The sequence below is a fragment of the Girardinichthys multiradiatus genome, chromosome 5, assembly GCF_021462225.1.
Source record: "Girardinichthys multiradiatus isolate DD_20200921_A chromosome 5, DD_fGirMul_XY1, whole genome shotgun sequence".
Classification (NCBI taxonomy): domain Eukaryota; kingdom Metazoa; phylum Chordata; class Actinopteri; order Cyprinodontiformes; family Goodeidae; genus Girardinichthys; species Girardinichthys multiradiatus.
Genome location: NC_061798.1, coordinates 29,312,651 through 29,334,329, shown reverse-complemented (window position 1 = coordinate 29,334,329; position 21,679 = coordinate 29,312,651). Strand labels below are relative to the sequence as shown.

Here is a 21,679-nt window from a genome sequence, read left to right as displayed (position 1 = left end):
TCAGTCGACCAGCATTCCACATATTGATACCGTAATGGCGATCACAGTTTGATCATTTGTGCAGCTTTAAAAAATAGTTTTTACTCTCAACTTGAATAACTTCATAAGAGTTCAAACACTGGCAGTGTTTGAACATTTTATTTTATTTTCATATAGTTGTACCTAAATATATACAACCCCTGCTGCAAATTATGTTTATTGGTTAAAAAAATAAAAGTAGTGGCTGTTGAAATAGGCAAATCAAGCTAGAACAATTCAAACAGCAGAACCTAATATTTTAAATGGTTTCCCCCAAATTAAATCCACAAAACACATTGATGTCTACTGCAGTCTCATTTATTCAACATTTTCTTGACAAGTGTTAATGGAGGACCTTTTTCTGTACCCAGGCGCAGCTTCTCATAGCATTCCTGAGGAATCTTAGCCCACTGTTCATGGGCAAAAGCCTCCAATTTATTAATATTCTTGTTGTTTTTTTTTCAACAAAGTTCAAGTCACGGAGAGCACCACTGAGCCACTGCCATGCTTCACTGTTTGGATTCATCACTACAGATAACCTAATTCAATTCAGTTTTATTTATATAGCGCCAATTCACAACACATGTCGTCTCAAAGCACTTCACAACAGTCAGGTACATACATTCCAATTAATACTAACAATTGAACAGTGCAGTCAGGGTTAGTTATTTATTCAAATTGGATAAAAAGTTTTTCTGTCTATGGAAACCCAGCAGATTTCATCCAGTCAGTGACTTGCAGCATTCACTCCTCCTGGATGAGCATGTAGAGACAGTGGACAGTCACTGGTGTTGACTTTGCAGCAATCCCTCATACTGAGCATGCATGTAGCGACAGTGGAGAGGAAAAACTCTCTTTTAACAGGAAGAAACCTCCAGCAGAACCAGGTTCAGTGTGAGCGGCCATCTGCCACGACTGACTGGGGGTTTGAGAGAACAGAGCAGACACACAAAGAGAACAAAGAAGCACTGATCCAGGAGTACTTTCTATGGGAAGGAAAAGTAAATGTTAATGGATGTAGCTCCTTTAGTCATTTCACCTAGAAAGAAAGAACAGATAAACTCTGAGCCAGTTTTCAAGGTTGGAGTCTGAAAAAGAGCACATAGTTAGTCACAGTAAAAGCTCAGTCAGTAGCTATGTCTAGGAGAGAGAAAGGGTTAAACACTGAAAGACAGGGCCATGTGGATCATTGGTAGAGGGTGAGCATTAAGTTGTTGCCAGCAGAAGCTCGGACAATTCCCCTCTCCAGAAAGGTGTCACAGGTAGACACAGAGTCAGGCCAGGTGTAGCTTCTAGGAAGAGAAAAAAGAGAGAACATAAAGTTAGAAGCTGAAATAACAGCAAATAATGCAAAATTGGAGAGTAGTATGAGAATGTAGCGAAGAGGTTGAAAGTGGTCGTTATGTCCTCCAGCAGCCCAAGTCTATAGCAGCATAACTACAGAGATAGCTCAGGATAACCTAAGCCACTCTAACTATAAGCTTTATTAAAAAGGAAAGTTTTAAGCCTAGACTTAAAAGTAGACAGGGTGTCTGCCTCACGGACTAAAACTGGGAGCTGGTTCCACAGGAGAGGAGCCTGATAACGTAAACCCTCCTTGGAGTGTTTGTGTAGTTGTGAGCAAATCGGAGCTGATATTCTTTGTGCTTGTGGGTCAGCAGTGGTGTGTATCTTGGAGCTTTTCAGCGTTTAGTTTGAGCCTTACTGTGGAAACTGAAACTTCAGTGGCTGCTGTTGCTGTGTCTTGTTTCAGGTCTTTTGTGGGTTTTTTATGGGAAGAAACTTGTGCCATCAGAAACTGAATTTGAATTGCTCAGATTGAATCTGTATTTGTGTAATTTGAAATTAAATGCATTGGTTTGAAAATGAATTTCACTAAACTGGAACTCAATTTAATGGTTTGAAACTGAATTCATTTGCTTTTAAAATGTATTTTGTTGTATTAAAAATTCAGTTTGACTACTTTTACTTTCAGGTCTGAAATTCAATTTCAGTTCCAAAATTCAGTTTTTTGTGTCACACATCCGGGTCCTTTAAGCCACAGATTAATCAAACACAGATTCACTGATTCATGGATGTCATTCACTGTTGCTGTGTCCAAATTTAGGACTGCATTCTGTTGAAGGACGCATTTGTAGGCCGATAACGTCCTGGATGAGGCGACGAATGTTGTCCAATCTCCAAGGTTCCAACAAATGCGTCCTTCTTATCCCCAGATTTGAAAGATGGATCTGTTGTGTCCTCCGTGTTCCACCCTATCCCATGATTCATTGCGGGTTGAAGTAAATTGTTCAAACGGAAGTAGCAAAGGCCGGAGGACAGAGAAAAGTTGTGAATAAAATTGGATATATTGCGCATTCTGTGAAACAACTGAACTTTTACAATGTTTTTAGACGAGAAGGTAGTTGTGTAAACCTAAAATATCTGATCAGTTTATTAAGATATCGCTTAATTGCACTAATGCACCGATGTGTTTGTCCGCTGCCCCAGCAGCTGCTCGCCTCGCCAGCTGTCAGCTGACCGGGTGGTAGAGGTGCGCTAAACCCCGAGAGAACAGCTGACTGCCGGCACATTGTTTTCAAAATCCTGCTGGGTTTTCCCAATGGGTGGAAGTTAAACAGATATAATTCAGTCAGATGAAATCTAATATTAATGTTGGTTTATTTATTATTATAATAATAATAATAATTATTATGCTCTGCAAATAAACTGATTTAAACTTTGTTCCTAAAGTTAATATGCCAGTGTTTAAGTTGTTGAAAGCTTTACAGATAAATTAAACAAATGGTATTTGTCATCAATGTATTTTATCTAGTGTTAGATTTTTATATCTGTGAACACAAAAAGTATTTTTAACATTTTTAATGGCTGAATAATGAACAAGATCATAAAACAATAACTTTTAAAAACAAAACAGCATTATAAGCCATCAGCAATTTGTAAAAGGTTAAATAAAAACTGTGCAGTCATTTACAGTAGAGACAGCGTTATTAACCTTCAGGCTCAATTTGTTCGGCTTCACAGCTCTGCGATTCACGCTAACAAGGTTGCTAGGCAACAGAAGTTACGCTGAGGTAAGGGCAAGAGAAACGCAGACCGATGTAACACCGGCGGCACACTATGCTAATCTGGCATGTTTAGCTAATAGCTACAGGTAGCATAAGTGTTACTGTTTGACCATCATTTGTTTACATGACGCTTCCTATAGATGCTCATTTGACTTGGTGATTGACATCCGCCAAACTCATGTGAGCTGCACTGCTCCAGCTCAACATGCCGTAAAGGAGGTTTAACCTGATGTGAAACGTAAATCGATGAATCTGTGGCTGTCCTCAAGGACCCGGATGTGTGACACAAAAAACAGAATTTTGGAACTGAAATTGAATTACGGACCTGAAAGTAAAAGTAGTCAAACTGAATTTTTAATACAAAAAAATACATTTTAAAAGCAAATGAATTCAGTTTCAAACCATTACATTTAGTTTCAGTTTAGTGAAATTCATTTTCAAACCAATGCATTCAATTTCAAATTACACAAATACAAATTCAGTTTCTGATGGCACAAGTTTCTTCCCATAGTTTTTGACCAACTGCCTCCTAAGGAATCTGGTGGCAGCTGTTTATAGTTCCCTCTTTTTCCCACTAGGCGTCCTCATTGTTCCTGTAACTAAACTTATTACCTATTTCAACTGTATCTCTGGAAACATTCAGTGCCTTCTGCTATTTCTTTGTATCATTTTCCTTGTTTTTGCACGGCAATCATCTCTGAACTTTCTGGTCAATTATCTTAACTTAATGTTAGCCTGTTAGAAATAAGACTAACAGTCCAGGTATTGGAGGTTTCTATCTGAAGCTCACCTAATGAAGCCCTGGATTGGTGTCATTGGGTGTGCATGAGGTCACACCTGGTTTGCATGTTTCTGCTCTTATGATGAATTTTGTTCAGAGGGTTGAGTAGTTTAGAGGCTGCAGTGGTCAATGAAAGTATGAATTCAAGCTGAATTTGGATGAAAATCTTATAATAGTAGTTTAACTATTCAAACTAGTCTTGTGTAATTTCTTTAAACTATTTTGAATTTAGCTAATGAACCTAATTTGCGGTTTGGTAAAATGCAACTGTGTTTGTGTAGTTTTCAAAAACTATTAATCTGATGCTGTGTTGCAGAGATGCATAATCAAACAGTTGTGACTCAAGTAATTTGAGGGAAAAACTCAAGAGATATTAAATAAATCTTTCTGCTAACAGAGTCTTGTATTGTGATGTTGTGTAGGACGTGATGGTGGTAGGAGAGCCTACCCTGATGGGCGGGGAGTTCGGCGACGAGGACGAGCGTCTGATCACGAGGCTGGAGAACACGCAGTTTGACGCGGCCAACGGCATCGACGACGAGGACAGCTTCAACAACTCTCCGGCGCTGGGGTCCAACTCGCCCTGGAACAACAAGGCCCCTTCCAGCCAAGAGAGCAAGAGCGACAACCCCACCTCGCAGGCATCCCAGTAGAGCCCAGGGCCCCATAACCTCTATACAGACCCCTCTGTCAGCCCCCACCCTACCTCTATAGCCATGACTGCAGCCAAATTGGTCCATAGTCTGATTTGCAAACCAAACAGAGCTGTAGCGCTCAGATTCACCCGCAGGTAGCCTAAAGGAGCTCAGTCTGTCCTCTCACTGAGCCGCAGAAATGTTTAGGCACCCTGTCCCAGCACTGTTCCTCCCCTCCTCAACTTTTACACAAAATGTCCCATCTGCTGTTGCTCATTTTCATTTTTGGATGGAGGTTGGGTTGACATGACTGAGAAGTAGCAGGAATTTATTCCACACAAGAACCAAGTACACTAACCTATTGGAACCGAACTCTCACACGGTGGGGTGGACGGGCCGATGACAGTGGGGCTTCACTGCGGTGTCGAGTCGCTTAGGGACTACTTGTCCACCCGTCATCTAAACACAGCTCTCGATTGTGGTCTGCTCTGCTGACGCACAAGCCACTAATGTTTGTTAAGACTATATGTGTGACCGAAAGTGTGTGTGTAATTTGTGTGAAGAGAAAACCCGATGCGTGATGTTTATCTGTGGCTTTGCTGAAGCAGACGGGTCAGAACTGAGCGTCCGTTTTTAAAACTAACAAACTAGTTTGAAGGCTATTTTGAGGCACTAGGGCAATAACACACACATGTATATTCACACCCATGCATACACACATGATCCAGATCATGATTGAAGGATTTTCAGTGCCCCAGCCATCTCTGATTAGACTACAGTGATTGCAGTCTTTCAAATGGAAAGCATTTACAACACACACACACACACACACAGCTACACATTTTAAGAGTTTTTATACAGTATATATATTTCCCTAGAATGTTTTTTTTATTTGTATTAAACGCCTTCATTTCAATTACTTTTTTTATTTTCTACCAATACTGAAAAGCTACAGACCAAGGAGCAACGCAGGACTTTTATCCTCCTTCCCCCTCAAAAGTATATTGATTTGTATCTTTTATGTTTATAAAAGAGAAATAATTTAGTGTGGATGTTTTTATTTTATTTTATTGTTTTTGGTTGTTTTTTGGGGATTTTTTGTGTATTTGTGCTTGTATATTTAAGGTAGTAGCAAAGTTCTGTCTGACTGTAATAAAATGTATTCTTACTTAGATTTACCTAAAGCCATCCCGATCTAATGTAAAGAAACAAAAATAGGAAAAAGGAGAAAAAACACTCATGACCCTGTTCCCTCGTCGCCTTTCTCCCCCTCTGCCGTCTTTCCTCCTTCCTCTTTTTTTTTTTTTTTTTTATAAAACTTGTGTAAATTAAATTACAAAACCCCTGGGGTACAATGGCACCATGGAAAGATGATTTTACTTAGTTTTTTCTATTTATTTTTAAGATTCACGCTTTTGATTAATCACAGCATCCATGACAATTTTCTGTATTTCGTCTTGATGTCGAAGTGAATGTGCTCAATGGCTTTTAGTTTTCTTGTAACCGTCTTGTTTCATCACTGGCTAAGAAACAATCTTTTGTTTTTTTAAATGAGTTTTATGTTAAAATTCTCTTGATTTGTACAGTCTTGTTTATAACCATCAGTGTCGTTCACCATCTTAACATTAAGTACAGTCTGCGTATTTTAGTAGCAGTGCTGAGTCTGTAAAGTCGAATAAGGAACAGCTCTGTTATTGGTTTGTACATTTGTTTTGGTTGGAGTTGATTCCAGCTACATTTATGATTGAGTTTGAATGGTGACTTGTACCTTCTCCAAACCTTGTAGGGAAATCTTTGTTTCATATATATTTTTTGATTTGGTTTAGTTTCTGCCCTTAATGTATGGTACCAATAAAAAGATACATTTTCACTTTAAGATGGGTGTGGATGGGGGATTTTGTAATAATACTGTTTGGCTGGCGGATACTGGCCCATAGTAGGATAATAAATCACACATATTGGAACTGAAATTATAAAGATATTTTGTAGTGTAAAGCGAAACAAAACTTAAAATAATTTAAAAATCTTTAAAAATATTTCCTTAAATGTATAATACAATTTCTAAAATATTCTAGAAAGATATTTTACCTTAAAATAAAATTAGAACTATTAAGGATTTTAAAAATAAAAATGGCAAAAGCAAATTATTACACAAAGTTTTACAATAAATGCAACCATTAAGCAGCTGCAGTTTTCAGTGCCACACTTTCTGATTCCCGTAAATTAAAATTACCTGAAGCTTTTACGCTTTTTTTTTTTAGTTTATTGGTCATCTTTTATTTAGTAATCTATGACTCCCCGTTTCCTTCCTGTATATGATGTAGCGGAGGACCCCGTTTCTCTTTGTTACTCTTCAAAATGGGAAGTGGAAGAGAACATGAGATTTAGGTCAGGCAGGTATATGTTGGTTTTTTATAGGTCAGGAAATAGCTAAAATAAAACTTCCTCACCTAACTTGCCTAAATCAGCAGTATGAGAAGCAATACATTTAAAACAACTGAACTGTGACAAACAAGGCTGTATCAGGAGCCAGGTTTATCTTTAGCATCCATCAAAGTGAGATGGATGGTCAAAGAGGTGAAAAAAGTACTGTTAGAAAACTGCAGCAAAGAGTGGCATCTCAGGGTCACCCAGATTTTGTAGCAATTTATTTTAAGGCTTTTGTATATTTCCTTAGCAAGGGAAAAATTAAAATTGGAAGGTGCTGTAGAGCTCTGTGGATCTTTCATTTCAGTGAACACCTTAAATAAGATTTTGCCACCCACTGATTAAGGGGGGCACAATCAGTTACTAGCTTTAGGGTCCAATCACATTATTAACATCAGGCCAGGTTGGTTTAGTTTTTCTCATTTAATAAATAAAATCATAATTTTAGAACAGTTTTGTGTTTACTAAGGTTATGTTTGATATTAAAATTAGTTTGATGCTCTGAAACATTGAAATACAACAAAAAAAGCAAATAGTTTTTCACAGCATTGTACTTTAAAAATAGCAAGAAAAAATGGATAGAGAAAATTCTGGAAATACCTGGAAAATGGTTAATAGTTTCTTCCTCTTTTTTAGACTATGTCTGTGTTTAAAGCGGAGCACAAAAGGGAAGCTCTGGATTAACTAGACTGCCTATGTTTTGAAGCTTATCATTTGTCACAATAGATGGATCATTACAGAAAAAACAGGAGACCTGACTTAAAGTTCCTTTGTAAGGAGGCCGAACTCAGCCTTACAGATGGAGTGAGGAACTGTCATCCCTGGAGCTCAGGGTAAAGAGAATAGGGAGACTAGGTTATGTGTTAGGGGCAGCAGCTTTTGCTGCTTTGTTCTCTAAAGAACCTGAACACACCTCCTATATCAGAAATTATCTTTATCGTTTTACTTTAATGTTCAGGACCTTCCTCACATAAAAACTGCATAGCCAGACACTGAGGGGACACAAGTGAAGTATGAAGATGAAATCACAGTTATTGATTGCCCTGCAAACAACGATAGGGTTTCACATGAAGAAGAAGTCAACAATCTTACAGAGTGGTGCACAGAGAATAAACTGCTGGTCAGCATCAATAAAACCAAGGAGGCAATCATTGATTTTAGAACAAAGAGCGACAGAGTGACAAACACCTCTAATTGAGCTGATGAAGAGTAAAGTGAACACGTTTAGGTTCTGGGAATCATTATTGCAAGGAGTTTGTCATGGTGATTACATCTTCACACTGTGACGGAGGAAACCTGCACCACAACATAGACACATCAGCTGTACATTTGAGGTGGTGCCAAAATCAGCATTTAATTACTTCTGTGTGTGCACATGACATTAAAGCACCAGTTAGTGCAAAAATAAAATAAAATCAAAATGTATTTTTCAAGATGGCTTAGAGGACATAAAATAACTAACTGATGGTAATATTAGTGAGTAGGTTATTTAGCGTTGCAGCAAATTAAGCCCTGTATTTACTACCGATATTCTGCAAGTAATTGGAGTTTTACCACTGCTACCACAACATTACATAGATTTTTTTACTCTGATTTACCACTCTCTCCACATCATCTAGAGTCCTGGTTTCCTCTCTTATGCTCTCTGGGATTTAGGTATGGACACTGGGATGGACACATATTTATGGGCGGTATAGTACAGTCATACGCAATAAATTTGAATATTTTTGAAAGTTTAATTTATTTCACTAACTCAGTTCACTAAGTAAAACACGTTATATAGATTAATTACACACAGGCTGATGTTTCCATCCATTTATCTCTATTATAAGTTTCTGCGTACAGCTAATGAATACATGACATTTAAGTTTGGAACAATCAATCTGACCAATAAAACATTTTTATTACAGAAATGTTGGCTTAATGAGTGGTATGTTTAATACCGGCCTGCAAGTTATTTTTAAAACGTGCTTAAAACAAGCCTCATATTCTAATTTATTGAATATGACTGAATATCATTAGTCTGAGCGTAAAATTAGACATCCAGGCATTTTGTGGAAATGTTATGTATGATGTGTTTGATCCCAGCAAGGATAATCTGGCATTAAATTTCATAACTGTGTCAACTTCAAGGTAAGGCGTACAGTATGTATTTTCCTTAAATTTGTCTAATTGCTTTGTTGACTTTTTCACTTGTTTTAAGTGTAACGTCTTCTATTTATGATAAATAAAACTAGAAGGGATACGCTTGTTTTATTGAAAAGAAAACCTTATGTTGCAGAGAATTTAAAATTCAAAACTTTAATAAACCTGTCGGACGTTAAGACCCCGGAGACAAGTAGGATGCTAACAGTGCGCTAACGGCTACTGCTGCCAAAGGAATTCATGAGCTACATCACAACAAACATTTGGACAGTTTGACTGAGGTACGTTTATAGAAATCCACGTATATAGACAATAAAACAGTGGCATTCGACCATTAATCTTGCAATTCGTTTGTCAGCTCGCAACCATTAGATCAGTGCTAGCGCTAACATAAATAATGATCGGCATTAGCTAGCTAACGTTAGCTAAAGCCCCGAAAACTCTATTTTTAAAGACCTGAATAAGATTACAGTTTGTGATTTAACACGCTTGTAAATGGTTGTTCTGTGGGTTGAAAGTGTCTGGTGGTTATACGTTCGCTTTTTGCTATTAAAATAAGATTAACCAGTTCGGCAACAGTGGCTCATGTAGCTAATGCATCTAAGGCAGCTAGCAGCTCATTCCAGCTAGGACTGATCAGTATTTATTTAATCAACACAAGCCGGTAAATAACCAACATATCTCTGTGTGCAGTCACCAACTTCTCTGGTAATTATAACTCAGATAATATAACTATTGAGAAAGGGCCTTTGCGTTTATAAATTATTAAAAGTCTGTAAAATATCAACTTTGTTTGGCAATGAAGCTCTGAGAAGGTTGGTGCTGTGCTTTACTACAACCCTGGGTGAAATAAATAAACAAAAAAATAATTCGTCACTACTAGTAGCTTAATGATCCTAATAGGTTACGTGAGGCAACCAGAGAATCAGTTTTTGTAATGTAACCAATGATAACGTGTCTTACCTGTTGCTGAATTGTTGCTTTTAATTAACTTACAGTTGTTAATATATTTCATTAATTCCCATTAATATTGAGCAGTCCTTTGTTTAATATCCCAAATACATTTTGGTCTTGAAAACATGTCCGCTGAGCACAGCGCTTGTGGTAAATAGGCTCCTAAAACTTTTAATTTATTTAGCAATCAACACAGCAATACAGCTCCTTAAAAATCGTACATATTAATGACCTGTCTGTATAATTTTAGGTAAAAGCTTTTACCTTTTTGGAAGCCTAAAACATGCAGAATATTCTAGAAATATTATTTAGATAATCGGGACACAATAATATTGTTACAATGTAATTTTATTATGGCATTTGCACTGATCTACATAATATTTTGAACAATACCACCCATGTAAATATTTTGACATATGAATAATTTGGTGCTTTGCAGCACGATGACTCGATATGGGACTGTGGTGTCTCAAGACACCATCCAGGCCTAATAAGATGCGATTGTTAAATACTTACTTTTGTTTTAGTAAGCCATTAATAATAACAAGGTGTTGCACAAGGTTTGCATAGGCTTTGTTTGTGGGACAAAAAATAGTTTCAGTTTTTTTGTGCCTTTTGAAGTGTCAGTAATGTTCTATTGTGATGCTGTAACTTTACATTATGAAAGAAATGTCTTTTTTCATGCCTTTGGTTATCCATGTCCCAGATTCTGTGGGCGAGGCCAGTGAAACAATGAATAAAAAGGGGTGTGGAATTTAAATTGAGATTGTTTCTTCCCACTATATTTATCACCTGATTGTTCATATGCTGGAATTGGCAGTATAGTCACATGCTGAACCTGTCCCACAGTCATTTTTTCACATTGAGAAAATGTTTAGAAACAGGTTGAGTACCCGATAAAGAGCTCAAGATATTGAATGGCGTCAAGGCTCCTTGAGATTTTGGTTCATATGATCCATAGATCCAAAATAATTAACCACCTCTATCCTGTTGCATAAAGAATCGTTTGTTTGTTAAAAAAAAGATTATTCTAGCACATTTTAATAACACGTAGGTCAAATATTTTTCCAGCATTTCTTTTATAATAAACCATGTTGGTTACAAGGTTGGTGGATACCACCCTGAGTTTGCATATTGTTTAACTTAATTTCCTCTCTCTTTGCAGACCTAGTCATGTCTCAAGTTGAGAAGAAAGCAGGGCTGCTGAGGAGGACATCATCTTCCAAAAAACCTTTGAAAGAAAAGGTGGTTCTGATGTACGATGAGATCTTTGCTGTGAGTATAACAGTGGACAAACAGCACTGGTAAATTTTTTCAGAAAGGAATAAATGTCCAAGTGTTGGCAACAGTCTCCTTTTTATGCTGATTTAGAAAGAAGACCCAGCCAAAAATAACCCTCGCTTCTGGGATGAGCTGTTCCTCATGAAGGTACAGAAAGCGGAAATGTGTGTCAGACATGTCTGGAAAGCACTAAGCTAGCATTAGCATTTTGAGCATTAGCTAAAGGGTTGGTGTAGACTAATAGAAAATAGTGGTTTGTAGAGAAGAATGGTGTCAAAAGCAGTTGTAATAAATCACAGAAAAGTACATTGTTTGCAATACCTGTTAATGTGTTCAAGCTAAACGGGGAAATGCTACTTCACTCCAATCAGGCACAGTCCAAACAAACGCTGCACAGATTGGGCTGCAGTTTGACAGTGTATCGATCTGCCAGGTGGCATAGTATGCATGGATTGTGCTGTTCCGGTTTACTGTATTTATAACAGATTTAGGCAGCTTGTTGTTTATTAAAGACTGTTTTGTGAAATTGTCACCAGGTTGCTTCTTTTTCAAACTCTTTTTGCCCCAGTTTTCTACACTCTCTTGTTTCAGGTAAACTTGGAGTACCTAGAGTCCAAACTGGAGAGCGTAAATGGGGAGGAAGTCCAACGTATTCAAGACAACATCAACTCTCTGTTTCATCACTGTGTCCAGGCTCTTGGAGAGGAGCACCAGATCAAAGTGGTCAACGCCCTACAGGTAAGAGGTGCCTAGGGGTGGCTTCCCATTAGGTGATCATCAAATCTGAATGTTGATTAGGCATTAGAGAACTTGCTCTAAGTTGCTTAATTTAGATTTTTTTAATATAACAACACTTGCATCATGAAAAAGACATGAAATTTTCTGTTCAAAATGAAAAGAAAAAGAAACTTGTTTCTAGAACTTCCAACAGTTTTAAAATTTAGCTGCAATATATGAAATTAACAAAATTCTGTTATACTAACATTTCAGTGTTACGAAAAAACTTGTATATTCAGGAATGATTTTAGATTGTTCACCCTTGTCTCATCTCTCTGCCAGACACTCTGTGCACTTTTCCGAGGGGTTCATCAGAAGAACAAGTCTGCATCCGGCTTCGACATTATTAATATGCTCATGGGCTTTGACAAGGCTGAGCAGAGGATGAAGGTCTGTGATAAATCACCTTTAAAAACGGAAGCCATCTGTGCAGGAAATTGGGATAAAAATCTAAGACTGATTGAAGCTGTTATGTTTGAGTTTATTCAGGTAGTTTGTGTCTCCTTCAGGACCTGATGGAGAGATTGGACAGCCTTCTTTGTGGAGACAGCTCAGAGAGCCTCAAGAGCCTTTGCCTAAAATTGTTACTGTGTTTAGTGACGGTGAGAAAAAGGGGTCGGGTTTAGAAAGCCATAAATTCCAGGGTAACGTGCTTAATTACATGTTTCTTGTGCTGCTGCAACATGTCGCTTGAATGTGCAAAAATTGTATTTCCAGGTAACAGATAATATAAGCCAGAACACAATTCTGGAATATGTGATGATCAACAGCATTTTTGAAGCTATTCTACAAGTAAGTAATTAGGTTAAACTGTGATTTTGGATAATTTTTAATACACTCCATGCCCTTGGTTTGGTATTTCGGTTCTTTACCTTCTCTCCCACTACTCAGATTCTGTCTGATCCATCCAGTAGAGGGCAGCATGGTTATGATGCTGTGGTTCTTCTGGCACTCCTGGTCAACTACAGAAAATATGAGGTGATTATAATATTCATATGTGTGCTGTAGTGTCTTTTTTTTATACATTAATGCTTTTATTTCTGCAGGTAGGCGGTTCTAAAACCAAACACATTGTGAGATTTTGATTAAAATCTAACTTTTGTTTTGCTGGTTTAATGTTCAGTAAACAGAACAAGAACAATATCTGGTATCCATAATGCTGAAAACAGCCCGACTAAAAAGAGTTAGAATAGGTGCAGGTTTAATGGAAAATGTATTGATCTAAACAATAAGAGCAACAGATCTATATTATTTTAGAATTCATAAAAATGTGAGCTAGCAGTTTTTGGTTTCAAAAGTGCCATTATCCTGCCGAAAATCATGTTTTATGTCATTTAAATGTATGGGATTAAATATATAAATGCTTATTTATAACATGCTATGGTTTGACTCAACTCCTGTCTACTCTGGTTATATAAGACCAAACAGTGACCTGTGATGTATTTAAATTATCACTCCAGCACACTGAGCGCCTGAGCTGAACTGAGGTGGTGTTAAAAGAAAATAAAAAAGCACGATGTAGCAGGTACAATGTTTCTGCAGCAGGTGCTACCTTCAGACACAAGCTGAGTTGTGTCAGGCCACAACACGTGAAAGAAATATCCCATAAGAAGTTCATCAGCTTTATAAGTGCGCTATGAAGTTTCTTATTTCAGCAGGAAGTATTGAGATCCCCCTTGAGGTACACTGATAAAATAAAAAACATAATTGCTTAAAGTCATTTTAAATTAAAACAGAAAGGAGTGGTTGGAGGTTTTGCTGGCTTGATATAAATGATATAATTGCTTTAATTTAAAAATGAAAAGAAACAATTATACACACAGCTGTCCTCTGTAAGGCGCTTAGCTTTTCATCCGTGGTTTTTAAATCAGCATTGGGTTAAGAATGTTAGAAGTTTATAAAGCTCATGCCTAGGCCATTGAATTTCTTGAGGGCTGCACAAATGTTGTAGCATTTACCCAATAGTACTGTTATTAATCTCGTGCTACACTATGCAGACGCTCATTCGGTGGCGATGAAGATTCAGTCACATCTGCATGTTGAATCCAAGTGGCTCCACATGCAATATACCCTGTCCTTACACTTTGTGAATCTGTCCATCTTAATACAAGGGCAATTTAAATAGCAGAATACAATGCACATACTTTTTATACAAGCTACGATTGGTTAATGATTGTTATTTCACAAAATGCCCTTCATTTCTTAAGGTCTGGCCTATTTGATGCACCAACATACATGCTTAGATAAGAAACTGTGTGACAGAAGCTGAAGTATAATATCTGGGTTTTTCACTGATTCTTTTTCTTGTTTTAGTCTGTAAATCCATACATTGTGAAACTCTCCATTGTGGATGATGAGCCGACACTCGATGTAAGTATGTTGTTGCTCAATGTTTCTTCAATAAAGCATAATGATGAGAAGCAGGTCTGGTGCAGTGGGTGACATTTTCATCAAATAGATTGTTAAATATATAATTACTGGATGGCTCATTTTATTTTATTCCCAGGGAATGGGTGTGGTCCTTCACCAAGCTCTGACAGAATATAACAGGTGTGTGCTGAGACTGCTGGCGTCATCAGTGTTTCTATTTCTGCTCTGAAAAAGGACAAAAACAAAACAAGGCCTCTTAAGTTATTTATATCTGGCAGTTTGCTTTGGTGGTCTGTAGTTTTTCTTTCAGATGAGGTGGTGTGTGGAAATTAAAATTCTGTTTGTGAAGAAGGTTCTGTCTGTCTGCATGCAAAGACAGAAATATCAGGGTGATGGATGATGGCTTTTAACAGCCTGTTGTTTTTGTGTTTAAATTGAACAGCCCATAGATAATATGCTGGGAGCTGTAGAGTATTCTTGTGAATGTGTTTGATTGTAAATACTGATCTCTGTTTCTTCTGCTGTGTGGCTCACCTTTTGTTTATACTACTGAAACGTCCCCATTTTCTGTTGGTTCTTTTTTACATTTTAGGCAGTACAAAGATAAAGAGGAAGAGAACCAGGGTGGATTCTTCTCAACCCTCACTAGTATGGTAGGTTCCACTTTTATCTCATAGTTTTACAATAGAAATGTTTTTTTTTCATGACTTGTTTGGTCCTTTTATCCACAGGTGGGCAGCATGTTTATAGCAGATGTTGATGAGAAACTCTCTGTACAGTAAGTTCAATATTTGAATTAGGCCACATGGTCTCTTGTGCTCCTGTTGTGATCTTGTTGCTGCCGCAGTATTTTAGACCTTTGACCTACTTTGTTAGTGAAGAATTTAATGACTCCAATTTAAATACATTTCTCTGTTCATATAACTGAAAACAAATCAGAGATTATTAAGTAAAACGTTTTTAGGTACAAGTAAGAGACATTTTTCATGAGCTATTTTGCTCTTACATGTGTCAGCTTGTATCTATCTTTTGAAGCTTTCGTAAAACGTCTCGACCACTAATTTAAAGTAATTCTTTATCATCTCATAGTCTGCTGTAAGGAATTGTGGTTATGTGACTGCAATAAATAAATACTCGCACAGAGTTATTGTTGGTTGGGTGTCATAATCTGTCATGTTTATAAAGGTCAACTGTTTCATGCAGGGATCAGAAAGACAACCAGTGGGAATAGGGTGCAAAATAAAGTCTTTAGAAAGTAATTAATTGTTCAGTTCTGTGAAATTTGAACCTTTTTAGGAATATTTATCTCTATAATGCTTTCCAAATAAAAATAAAGTGATATGAAATAGTACATGGACACAAATTGGTTTGTTTATGACCCAGAGCCTCCATCAGCTCAGGCTGTTTTCAGTTGTCTATATATAGTATAACTACTGTATACTATATATAGCATCTATTATGTAATTTTCATTCAAAGTACCTGTTTTTCTAACTTGTTGCATGTTATAGAAAACTTTAGACAAGTTTTTGTTCTCATGCAGAACTGTGATCTTGGATCTCTCTGTCAGGTCACGGTCTGCCTGCAGCAGGCTTTCTTCCAAGCCTCTCAGTGACAGGCTTTCTCTAAACTCGATACGTATTGACCATCTGAATCTGCTATTCACTTTAAATCAAGTAAAACTGCTAAACTTTTAGTTGGATTTAAATGCTCATCTCACCATCTGCTCCCAAAATCACAGCACCTAGTTCTCCCTGGTGGTTGTTCTTCTGTTAAATACTGCTCTCTAGTCTACAAAAAAAACAGTATGCACCCTATTTTGAACTCCTGAAGCTGTTATCTTCCATAATGAAACTGCTGTGGCTGGTAGATATCTGGCCTTTTGCCTTGGTTGTATCAGTGTGGCGACCTGACTGAAGATGAGGCCAGTTCTTTGTATCTGCACAGAGTTTAACTGTTTTAACCAAGATTACCTAAAAAAAAACTCTCTTTCATTTCATAATCAAATGTGCTTACCAGGAATATTTTCCTTTTTCAACTTTAAGGACAAATGAGGCAATTCTACTGGCACTTTACGAGGCGGTCCACCTGAACAGAAACTTCATCACAGTGTTGGCGCAGGTGGGGTAACATGACGTTTTTGTGACATGTATGTTTGCTTCTTTGGGCAAGGTAGCCATTAAGGGCATCTCAAATGACAATTTAGCTGATGAAGTAATAATAAGTAATAAATCATTTTTAAATGTTTTGAGCTCCCTATTCTTCAAAGTAATGTATCAGTCTTCTTTGTCTGTAATCTTTACTTAGGCTTTAACATTATTGGGCCCATGCAGTCATTCCTGCCTTTCACATAACAGAACCTTGATGTGATTCTGGTCTGTTAACAGAGCCATCCTGAGATTGACATCGCAGTCACGCCCACCACTCCCACTCCAACAACACCAACAACTCCCCTCGGCACGACGCCGCCCTCCCTAGACGGTAAGCTGCTCGCTTTCATGCACACAGTGACAGAAGTTGTGACAATGTTTGGACAGCTTGAAACATTGCATTTAAAACATTTTTTTACCTGCATAAATTAGTGAACAGTTTCCTAAATTGATAAAAAAAAAATCGTTTTTTCTCACTTGTTTTATTTTTTTTTTTGTTCTTCTAAAAGAGAGATTAAATGTGTGTTTTTATCAGCATTTCTGGTTTTACTTGTTCTATCTGATTGGGATAGACTAACATCTTTAAAACTGTTTAAATCATTTCTTAAGGAGTTTGATTATACTTGTTTTTTGTTTTTGCAGGGATCATGTTCCTTGCCAATTATTCAGGCTTAGTTTTGACTAAACATTGATTTCCATATTTAGATTTGCTAAAAATTGAAAATGCATTTGTCGCATATGAGCTGGGGTAGAAAGTAACAATTTAAACGTATTTGTTTGTTTTACAAAGACATGCTTTTTAACTGCTTGTAAACAATGTTGGTTTGTTTTACATGTTCTTTCATCCCTAAAGTATGTGACATTTGAAAGTCCTCCCAGGTTTTTAGAAAGGACAGTTTTATCCATTTCTGGATAAAATGTCATTTATTTTTTTCCCCAACATAACCCCTACCTTGTTTTTTTTTTTTTTTTAAGAATTGAAGCCAGACTAATAAAGCCGATATATTTAACATGCAAAGGTGCATGTCTTTTCATTTCTATTGAATCTTTTTATTGCATTTTAAAGAGTTGCTGACTAGACTTTGGCCTGTCACAGTCACACTTAAACCTAAGAAAAAGCAAAGTTTTTATACACCTTAATATTATACACATAGAAGTGAATTATGTAACACAAAAAGTGCTCCTGTGGGTTTCTGACGTGGTAAAAACCAGATTATTACATAATGATTCCTTTCTTTGGATGGGATTGCTTGGCTGTTAATACAGGTTTTGTGGAAGTGGGGTCTTGTAGCTAACATGTTTAAAAGAAGGTCATTTCCAATGCACACGTGCTCTTACTGTTAAAAGGTGTTCCTTTCTCTGCCGTCCGCTTCCTCCATTACTGCTTACCAGAGACCTTTTCTCTTATAAAATATTTACATTTAGCTTCAGACTCAGATGTATGTGCCACATGCAGGTTGCCTTTATGCCATTTCATGCGAGCTTTTACTTAGACCAGACACGGTCATGCACACAGATGTTTGTAATCACATGTCCTAAATAGCCTGTACTTTCTGTCTCTCCTTCTGGACCTTTGGTAGGCTAAGAATGAGTGTCTGGACCCTGCGATATAACCCAGCTGCCGTTGTTATGTTTGCTTTTCAGCTGCATGCTGAGTTTAGTTCTTATTTTCAGTATAAACCTCCTTTCTATTGGCTGCGCAGTCCTTTTTATCATATTTACTAGAAGTTAATTTGAGGTTTAATTTATATGCTTATTGTGCAGTGATGAACAATCCAGAACTGCCCTTGGATCCCAACCTGCAGACCAGCAACCTTCTCATTACCTTCCTCAAGTATGCCTCTATCGTAATGCAGGATACTAAAGGTAAACAGAACGCCTGGTGTCCTCTTTTTTTCCTTTGTCTCAAATCATTCTTCATTCTACTGCCTGTTTATCTTCACTGTCTCTTTCTTTTAAATAGTCACACAGTGTTTAATTGTTCTGGACAGCAGAGGCAAATAATAACCCTTTCAGAGTGATGCACTTCCTGCTCTGGTTCAAAGCCAGAACCCATCTTAGATGTAGTCCTTTAGGTTTAAAAAAAAAAAAAAAAACAGGTCTACAGAAGCATTAACTCCTAACTGAGGATGAACAGGTCAGTTAAAATAAACAAACAGTGATGCTCATGTTTAAGATGGAGAGAGCCCTGTGTAGAGTCTTACCTGCAAGAGAGAAATGGACAAATTAAAACTGAGCTTCATAGATTTAACGATATGAAAAATTAGCATAATCATTATTGTGTGCAAATTGTTGACACAGTGGTAAAAATATGTGACTGTTATCACAAGATGGAAGGCATGTTGCATGTGCTGTTTTCCTGCTGTAAGTGTTATTGTTAGCAGTAGTAGTGATAATAGTATTAGTTTAATATTAGGGCAAATGTAAATAATATTAGTTATAGTAGTAGTTGTAGCAGTATGAGCACAGGCACAGCTAAAAAATTTTATATCTTAAATAAGTTCAATATTTTTTGTCACTCATTTCAAAAAGTGAAAGTTATACCTTTATATATATTTATTATTCACAGAGTGAATAATTTCAATCCTTCATTTTTTGTACTTTTAATGATTACGACTTAAAAGATAATAAAACCCAAAATTGGCACATTACATGAGATCAATAAAAAAAGGATATTTTAAACAGAAATGTCAGGCTTGGAGGTGATCAGCCTGGGGTTTTGCTGAGGTGTAATGGAATCCCTTGTTGTTTTGATGATGACCTTCAGGTCATCTTTATTGTTGGGTCTGGTGTCTCTCATCTTCCTCTTGACAATACTCCCTAGTTTCTCTAGCCGGTCAAACACAGTAACACCGTGGTCATTAAACCAGCTTTTGGTACCATTTGGCAGTGTGGGCAGGTGCCAAGTCCTGCTGGAAAATAAAATCAGCATCTGCATAAAACTTCTTAGAAGAAGGAAGCAAAAAGTGCTCTAAAGGTTCCTGGTAGATGGTTGCATTGACTGTGGACTTCAGAAAACACAGTGGACAACCACCAGCAGGTGACATGGCACCCCAACCCATCACTGACTGGAAAAATTTACACTGGACTTCAAGCAATATGGATTCTGTGCCTCTCAACTCTTCCTCTTTGTACACTTTTTCCTTCCACCCAACTTTCTGTGAATATGCTTGGTAACAGCACTCTTTCCCCCATTTCCACCTTTTGTGGCTTACCCTCCTTGTGGAGGGATTCAGTGACTGTCTTCTGGACATCTGTCAAGTCAGCAGTCATCCCCAGGATGATGTAGGCCATAATGTTGCCATCAATCTCTGCATTTCTACATTAAAAAATCCATTTTTTTAAATTGGTGTTATGTAATATTATAATTTTCTGAGACATTGAATTTTTTGTTTTCATTATTAATAAGAAATAATCAGCAAAATAACAAAAGGCTTAAAATTTTTCATTCTATATGGGATGAAACTGAGTTTCATTTTCTGAAATGTGACAAAAATACTAAACTTTTCCATGGTATTCTATTTTTTGAGATGTACTTGTAATTAGTAGTAGCGGTAATGTTATTAGTAATAGTAGTAGTTTTATTTTTCATCATCACACTCAGCCACATATTGACTGTCTTTAAACACAGAATATCTTCTGTCCTCACACAGATCGCTGGTTTTGGTCATTGTGGAGAGGATGGAGTTTGTTTGATTGAGTGTGTGGACAGGTGTCTTTTATACAGATAATGAGTTCAAACAGGTGCAGTTAATACAGGTAATGAGTGGAGAACAGGGGGGCTTCTTAAAGAAAAACTAACAGGCCAGTGAGAGCCGGGATTCTTACTGGTTGTTAGGTGATCTTATGTCATGCAATAAAATGCAAATTAATTACTGAAAAATCAGACGATGTGATTTCCTGGATTTTTGTTTTCCATCACTCACAGTTGAAGACTACCTATGATAAGAATTAAAGACTTCTACATGCTTTGCAAGTGGGAAAACCTGCAAAATCGGCAGTGTATCAAATACTTGTTCTCCCTACTATAAATGGGCAGCTGGGGGGAGACGGCAACTTTCCTTCTGAATGTCCTAAAGACAAAAACAAGATGGTCATTATTACTGTGCTCTTATGTGCTAAATATCCCTTCTGGCATGAAGACCTTTACCATTTGCCAGTAACTGTTTCATCTTTAGTTTGAACCAAATGAGGTTATTTTTCCTTGCATTTTCAATGTTGCCAGAGGACATTTGTGAATGCAACCCAGTTGTCAGTATACAGCAGCATTTTCAATTAGTGTCTGCAGAGGTGCTTATTAGCAGCATTTGCAACTTTGTTTCACAGATTGTTCAAATTCCTGCTCTGATTTTATTTAAAGGCTCTTGGAAAAGTGTAGGAGTGTTCAAAGTATCTATCAGAGGGGACATTTTTAGTGTGTTGGAATCAAAGTTGCCTAAGAGCCAGAACACATATATTTTGTCACGTTTTGTTCAGTTGTTTTTATTTTCTGTTTGCTTGATAAGAGGTTTTTGTGTTTTTACAGATGAGCATCGCCTCAACAGTGCCAGACTGTGCCTGATCATCCTCACGTGCATCGCTGAGGTGGGAGCTTCTCCTCTGTTTTAACATTTCCATCTGTCCATATTCTATAAGCATCCACAGCCTGAATACTTTTGTATTTGATTGTCTGTCACAGGACCAGTATGCTGATGCCTTCCTTCATGATGACAATATAAACTTCAGAGTCAGCCTCCACAGAATGGTAAGTCTGTGGCTGTCAGGAACGGTTTTAAGCAGAAGGTACAACTAATGACGATGCTCCTGGATTGTTTGAGTTTTTGACCGGGGTAGATGGAGGAGTTGCACCCTATTTCTGGAAGTCATTATTTTGACATATTTTAACTCTTATTACACATATATGCAAATGCTTTTAGGGTGGGGGTGATATTTAAGGGCCTACACAATAACACTGATTTAAAAAAATAAAAATAAAAAAGCTAGATGTATTTTTATATTGCATGTGTATGTGTGTATATATATATATAATATATATATATCAACAGTGTTTTGAGTTATTTGATTATATGTTTTTC

General features: G+C 37.1%; 2 protein-coding genes across 4 annotated transcripts in view; both read left to right on the top strand.

Annotated features, from left to right (window-relative positions):
• Nucleotides 1–6,378, top strand: part of ldb1b (LIM-domain binding 1b) — a 30,950-nt gene extending 24,572 nt beyond the window's left edge. For both annotated transcript variants that reach the window (XM_047365971.1, XM_047365972.1), the window contains exon 11: nucleotides 4,290–6,378. In XM_047365971.1, coding sequence (XP_047221927.1) covers nucleotides 4,290–4,520 — 231 coding nt within the window. In that variant the 3' untranslated portion in view covers nucleotides 4,521–6,378. The remainder of the gene's footprint in view (nucleotides 1–4,289) is intronic.
• A 2,858-nt stretch (nucleotides 6,379–9,236) lies between these two features.
• Nucleotides 9,237–21,679, top strand: part of armh3 (armadillo like helical domain containing 3) — a 29,839-nt gene continuing 17,396 nt past the window's right edge. For both annotated transcript variants that reach the window (XM_047366514.1, XM_047366513.1), the window contains exons 1-17: nucleotides 9,237–9,355; nucleotides 11,194–11,303; nucleotides 11,400–11,456; nucleotides 11,901–12,047; nucleotides 12,369–12,476; nucleotides 12,596–12,688; nucleotides 12,804–12,878; nucleotides 12,978–13,064; nucleotides 14,400–14,456; nucleotides 14,593–14,636; nucleotides 15,049–15,109; nucleotides 15,188–15,234; nucleotides 16,500–16,575; nucleotides 16,842–16,935; nucleotides 18,369–18,470; nucleotides 21,130–21,188; nucleotides 21,283–21,348. In XM_047366514.1, the coding sequence (XP_047222470.1) occupies nucleotides 11,202–11,303; nucleotides 11,400–11,456; nucleotides 11,901–12,047; nucleotides 12,369–12,476; nucleotides 12,596–12,688; nucleotides 12,804–12,878; nucleotides 12,978–13,064; nucleotides 14,400–14,456; nucleotides 14,593–14,636; nucleotides 15,049–15,109; nucleotides 15,188–15,234; nucleotides 16,500–16,575; nucleotides 16,842–16,935; nucleotides 18,369–18,470; nucleotides 21,130–21,188; nucleotides 21,283–21,348 (1,275 nt within the window). In that variant the 5' untranslated portion in view covers nucleotides 9,237–9,355; nucleotides 11,194–11,201. The remainder of the gene's footprint in view (nucleotides 9,356–11,193; nucleotides 11,304–11,399; nucleotides 11,457–11,900; nucleotides 12,048–12,368; nucleotides 12,477–12,595; nucleotides 12,689–12,803; nucleotides 12,879–12,977; nucleotides 13,065–14,399; nucleotides 14,457–14,592; nucleotides 14,637–15,048; nucleotides 15,110–15,187; nucleotides 15,235–16,499; nucleotides 16,576–16,841; nucleotides 16,936–18,368; nucleotides 18,471–21,129; nucleotides 21,189–21,282; nucleotides 21,349–21,679) is intronic.